We start from the raw sequence: 6,565 nt of genomic DNA, 5'->3' as shown, positions 1-6,565 counted from the left end.
CCATACAATTATTTCAATGAACTTCATTTTTAAAACACTGAGGAAATCACTATTATCAATTTTTACAATTCGATTCGGAATGCGCGTTCTTAAATCCACTCGGTTGTTGTCGTCTTTCCCGGTGGGACATGATGATGTTTTCATTTTTTTTTCTCCACACTGTTAGAACTTCAATTTTTCTTCAGAAAATGTAAGTCTAAAACAATAATATCGACGTCCGTGAACCTGAGGTCAGTAGACCGCGATACGAAACGTAAACAATAGTGGCGCGTGCTAATCTCCGATAAGACGTATCAAAATGCTTTTTAATTGAGCTCAAGGTTATCTGGCGCGTGCCAAACCGGAAAAAGTCGAAGGTTATCTTTGATAAGCCTTATCTAATTGATTTTTAATTGGGGTCGGGGTTATCTAGCGCGTGTTTATCATAGGAATGCGGAAAAGGTCAGAGGTTATCACTGATAAGGACCCCCCGCAGAGAGATAACATTCTGTCCTAGAACCTACAATTTACTACTACTAAAGTCTTTGACGTCTACAGGTGCCACGTTTTGCGTTAGTTTTCCTTCCAGGTTTTCTTGTCCCTTCTTTCTTAATACGTGGTCTCTTTTTAGGCGAAAGACCTATGTCTAACTTGCTTGTCAATAGTTTTGCTGCTGCCCATTTGGCAGAATTAAATTTTTTCAAATCTTTCTGTTTCCTTTTTTCTAAAGCTTCTTCTAGAGTTGCTTTCATTGGAGTTGATGTCAAGATTGATGACTGGCCTTTCCGCCTAGAATTTCCTTTTATCTGGTCAGCTGCAAAAGCCGGGAGTGGTGAAAACTTATTTATAACTGCTGTAATACTTCCACTGCAGTTAGAGGTTGGTTCTAAAGTGATTTTCTTTGACATTTCCGATGGTCCTGGCAGCCCTATGTAACCATCCTGCTTATTGATAGCAACTGTTGGCTCTTCAGAGACTTGGTTTTGGTCTATATTAGATTCGTTGTTCACAGGAGTCTGAGATAGATTGTTGTTAAGCTTGGTTTGAGATTCTTCTTCAAGATTTTCCTCGCCATCTGGGTCCTCAATGACAGGTGCTCTTAAACGCCATTCAGACACGAAATCTTCTTCTTTAAACTTGTCTCGATTTACTGGATGAATACCTGTGCTTTCAAAGCCTGATATGGCTTTTTCTATGGTCGCCACATTCATATAAGCTTGGTTGAAAATGTGAGCAATGTCGTAGGGTGTGATTTTCTGATAAACATTAGCCCTCATAAACTTGTCACACTTCTTTTTGAAAGCGCTTTTCAGCGGAGCATAAAAGGACACATCTAGTGGCTGGATCTTGTGTGATGTGTGAGGAGGTATCGACAGAATGTGAATGTGATTCTTGCGGCAGAATGTGTAGCTGTCCACGGAAATATGGCTCCCATGGTTGTCCAGAACCAAGAGAACCGGTTCGTCTTCAGTTGGCTTGCAAACGGATTTAAAATGTTGCAACCAGTCCAAAAACAGATCCTCATTAGACCAGCCGTTGTGAGGGCAACCATAAATCGAACCGGGTGGTCCACCGCGTTCAAGAAGAGGCGTCATTCTTTTCCATGGAAAAATAAACATCGGGGGTACATACTGGCCAGATGCACTGAAGGCACAGACTACGGTGACGTTTCGTCCTCTTTCCCAACTAGTTACTCCACCAACTTGTTTCTGGCCCTTTGGTGCTAGAATGTGGCCAGGCTTCTGAACGGATGAAATCCCAGTTTCGTCCATGTTGAAGACTCGACTGGCTGGAAATTTGTGTTTGTCTATTAGATTTTCGAGGTTCTTAAAAAATAAGTCTACTTCCGGTTTGTTGAACCCTATTACTCGGCTAAGACTTGTAGCAGATGGTTTCCGCAAACTGATCTGAGGATTTCTTTTCCGAAATCCTGCAACCCAATCCTCACCAGCCATCTGGGTTTCCTTATTAAAGTTGTGGCTAATTTTTAGCTCTTCTGCCACAGTAAACGCCAACCGTCGCAAGTCTGTTATGGTTATCCCGTAGAACATGTTAGCTAAATCGATTACTCTGGCTGTTAACTCATTTTCCTGCTCTTTGTTAAACACAGGTTTTCTTCCCATACAAGGCTCGCACGTTTTTTTCTGATTTTAGTCTGTCCCGTTACGTTGACCTTGGAATGGCAAACTGTACAGCTACACTTTTTACTGATTTTCCCTCTGAAACCAGCCGGACAGCTTGTTTTAACGTTTCTTCGGTTCATTTAGCCTTTTCAGTTATTCTTTTCCGGATACGTGGCATCTAGAAAGAAAACAAATAAATTGTAGGGCCAATATAAGAAATTTTGATTTTACGGGGTTATGCCGCCACCCACACAAGGATGGCGGCACAACCCCGGAGTGATGTGGCGGCATAACCCCAGTAAGACAAAATGGCGTAGATTGCTTGTTTAAGGGAAGGTAGATAGTCTAACTTCCCAACTAACAACGTGAAAACATGGCCAAATAGTTTCTCTTTTCAACTAGATATAACTGATTTATCTAACTTAAGGATAACAGTCACTTACCTCTTAGCTTCAAAAGACTCAAAATTAGATGACTCTCACTAAAAACCGTATTTGTTATTATTACGTTACACCAACACACCGCACGGCCATAAGCGTTTGTACTACTGATTGCAGTGTTTCCCGCTAGAGTTCAACACTCACAGCCCCCCTCCACACACAACCACTGGTGAAATACAAGGGGTGGCGGCATTGCACAGTGTGGCGCGATTCCCCCGGTCTCCCCTACCTTCCACTTATGTCACAGGTAAGTGATAATGATGACAAATCCAATATTAGTCCAGAAATATATGGTAATAGGCCTAATAATAGAGATAGATATGGTAATAAACCAAAACATACTTATATAAATAAAAATAAATCTAACCATAACATACGAAATCTAGAAACGGAATCGTGCCAATCAAGTCTAAGTGTTGAAAGTAAACTTTCATTACCAGATCAAACCCTGATTAATGATAGGGAACAACAAAAAATTTTATTACGCAGCAAAGTTGATGAGTTGCTCAACCGAATCCAGGAAGAAAAAATTTTAAACAAAAAAAGTGGATGATATAATAAGAGAGTGTTTTAAATACACCCTTGAAACCAATAAACAATCAGTAGGAACAATAGCCAAACCTAATAATAGAAGCAATAATCGACCGTTACAGCTAGTTGGTAAAACAAACCTTAAAAACAAATAAAAATAAGTTAAAATTATGATCAATATTATTCAGTGGAATGCTCGGTCACTTAAGTCTAAGTGGCCAGAGGTAATTAATACATTAATACAAAATGAAATTCATATAGCGCTTATACAAGAAACCTGGTTACAGGCAAATGATAGGCTAACTGACAATAATTATAAACTAATCAGGCTAGATGGGAACGACTCTTATGGAGGAGTAGCCTTTATTATACATAGTAGTATAAGTTTTAAGATTATTAGAGAATATAACAATCATATATTACAATTGTTAGCTATAAGTATTAATAATTTAAGTTCTCCTATTAAACTATATAACATATATTGCACCAATAGACATATAAATCCAGCATTCTGGTACAACGAATTATTTTCTAAAGATAGTGGACATACTCTAATTGGTAGAGACTTCAACGCGCATCATCCTTTCTGGAATTGTACTAAAGCCGACAGAAGGGGCAATTCAATTTTTAAGGTCTATAATGATTCCAATTTTATTTTAATTAATGATCACAATTATACAACAGTAAACAACATGTTTAAAAGGCAATCTATCCTTGATTTAACTTTTATAACTCCAGAACTATATGCACAACTGCTAACCTGGAAAGTAGGAAATGACCCTATGGGAAGCGACCATTTTCCCATTTACATTCAATTTCAAGAGCATTATAATAATAACCCCAATAGGCCTATAGTTTATTTAAAAAATCAACAGTCTAATTGTCCAAACATGAAAACTTATAAACAAGCCAATTGGAAAGGGTATACTAAACACGTAAAAGAGAAAATTAGTAAACTGGAAATACATGAATTAAATCATAACATAGAAAATCTATATGAAATTATTTACCAGGCTGTAGAGGAAAATATTCCTGATATAAAACCCATAATGAAAAAAACTACATTTAAACCCAAAGCTTGGTGGACTCAGGAATGCTCTCATGCAGTAGCTAAAAGAAGATTAGCTTTAAAAACATTTAGATTAGCTATGACCCCTATTAAGGGGACCTGTCAGTGCCTATCTCGCCCATGTTAAATTACACATATTGTGGTACACTTTTCTCAGCAACTAATGCATAAAACCTCATGAAATTTTAACCTGATGTCGTATAGTTCTTTAAAAATAATAATAAGGAATATAAATAGTTTTGGTAGCATGGGTTTTTTTTAATGTCATGTATTTTATATCAAATAAATAAATCAATACAATTAAATTGAAAACTCTTATAAAAACTTCATATTTATTCAAATCTTCTAGAAAAAGCTTATTATTGTTGCTAATAATACTATAAATAACTTGTGAAAGTTTCATAAAAAACCAATAAATACTTTAGGAAATATTGGTACCTAAGTAATAAAATACACAACTTTCGGAAATTCAAAAATAAAAAAAAATTATTGATTATAACTCACAATAATCGCACTTATATCCACTAATGAGCACCATATCCATAGTCTGGATCATCGGATACTTGTTCATTGTCTTGAAGTCTTCTTTTTACATTTAGTCTTGCCGCACGAGCCCTTTTTTCAATTTCTTTCATAGCCTGTTCAGCTTCGTAGACCCGTTTCAAATCTTGACGTTTTAGTCCCACAATACAGTTTGCACCAGATTTTCCACATACCTTTTCCATAACTTTTGCCTTTCCTAAAACTCCCTCATTATAACATATAACAGCATCATACACTCCATTTTTCAATGTTTCTAATCCAACAAAATTATTTTTTGAAACTCGCGTCCAAATCATATTATTGAATGATTCATTCTGATTTTGTGTTTTTCCATGGACACATTTTTTTAGCAAGGTAGGATTAGCTAAGTCTTGATAGATGGGCTTGATTACTTCCATGATTGTAGATGGTATATTGTTCTTTGGTAATGGTGGTTCAACATTCAATTCTTTACTTCGATTATACTTACACCACGAAGTTGTGCCTGCTGGGCATAGGCCGTGCTGAGGTTTGTCTGCAGTAGACAACTTATGAAAAAAAGTAACCCATACTGCTTGTTTCATCTTATCTACATCATCACAGTTCTGTCTAATGGCTGTTCCATAATAAGTTTGTAGCTCTGTTATTATATTATCAGTCAACCTTCCTTTTCCTGATAAAGGCTTGCCATCGGGTAATGTTACACCCTTGTACTTTTTCTTCAGTCTTCGGAGCCTACCACCCATACGTTTCTGGATATGTCCAATACATTCAAGTTTCTGTATTGTAATATCAGGTCCATACGGTTTACTATTGTTTACAACCTCAAAGTCTTTACTGTCTCCGTCGCCTAAGTAATTCACATAACGTGTAGGAATATTACCTTTGTCAGAGCGCTCATATATTTTGACAACACCATTTATTTCCATCCCTCCACTGGTTCCTCTATAATTAGCAAGACATCAATAGAAATTTTCAATAGAAACATTAAGTTTTCCAGTTAAGCCGGTCGGTGTGGTTACTTCAACATTAAGGAGCTTATTCTCATCCAAGGAAGTTTGCCCTGTTTGCTCTTGATCTGAATATTCATCTTTATCTTTATTTTGATCCAAAGTTGAGTTGAGGCATTCTGCTGGCAAAAAGTCTGACTCTGTGAAGATGGACGGGTCAATGGGCCACACACCACTACATTTGAATCCATTGCAAGAATTCTCAATTGTCGCAGCCTTACAATATGCGTCTTTCACTAACTGTGAGATCTGGTATTGAGTGACTCTTAAGCCAGGGTTTGTTCGCAACCATTTATCTACGGCTTGAGTGAAGTAGCCCTTAAATGGTTTGAAGAAGGACCTGTCTAATGGCTGTAGCCATTGTGTTGTGTGTCCTGGTAACTGACTCCAGCATCTCGAGCGATTTCCAGTGCCTCTAAGTTCTTAGAATGTGTCGTGTGGCCATCAAGAAGGAGAAGAACTTTTCTCTCTTTGCTTGGCTTTACAGTGGCAATGAAGTGACGAAGCCACTTAACAAACAACTCAGAGTTTATCCATCCATTCTATGATATATTAACCACACTTCCAGGTGGAGCTCCTACCTTCAAATCGTCACACATTCTCATTCTTTTGAAAATAATAAGGGGTGGAACATACATCCCTGCTGCACTTGAACATCACACAACAGTTGTATTGACTCCTCTTTCTGCACTAGATATTGTACCCACAGCACGCTTCCCCTTTTCAGCTACCACCACTGACATTTATTTTGAACAGACTTACGCCTGTCTCGTCAACGTTGAAAAGAGTAGTAGCATCAATATTATTTTCATCGGCAGTTGTTTTCAAAACTTCAAAGAATTCATTGACGTTTTCTTTAGAAAATCCTTTTGCTCTAGCCAATGATGTTGC

General features: G+C 37.4%; 1 protein-coding gene across 1 annotated transcript; it reads right to left on the bottom strand.

Moving 5' to 3' along the window:
- Positions 1–515: 515 nt before the first annotated feature.
- LOC124370309 lies at positions 516–2,030 on the bottom strand. The gene has a single exon (XM_046828597.1). The coding sequence runs from the start codon at positions 2,028–2,030 to the stop codon at positions 516–518; it is 1,515 nt and encodes a 504-aa protein (XP_046684553.1).
- Positions 2,031–6,565: the final 4,535 nt, after the last annotated feature.

This window comes from Homalodisca vitripennis, unplaced genomic scaffold (assembly GCF_021130785.1).
Source record: "Homalodisca vitripennis isolate AUS2020 unplaced genomic scaffold, UT_GWSS_2.1 ScUCBcl_2;HRSCAF=254, whole genome shotgun sequence".
In the NCBI taxonomy this organism is placed as follows: Eukaryota; Metazoa; Arthropoda; class Insecta; order Hemiptera; family Cicadellidae; genus Homalodisca; species Homalodisca vitripennis.
The sequence above is the reverse complement of the archived record's forward strand: the minus strand, read 5'-3'. Positions and strand labels throughout refer to the sequence as shown.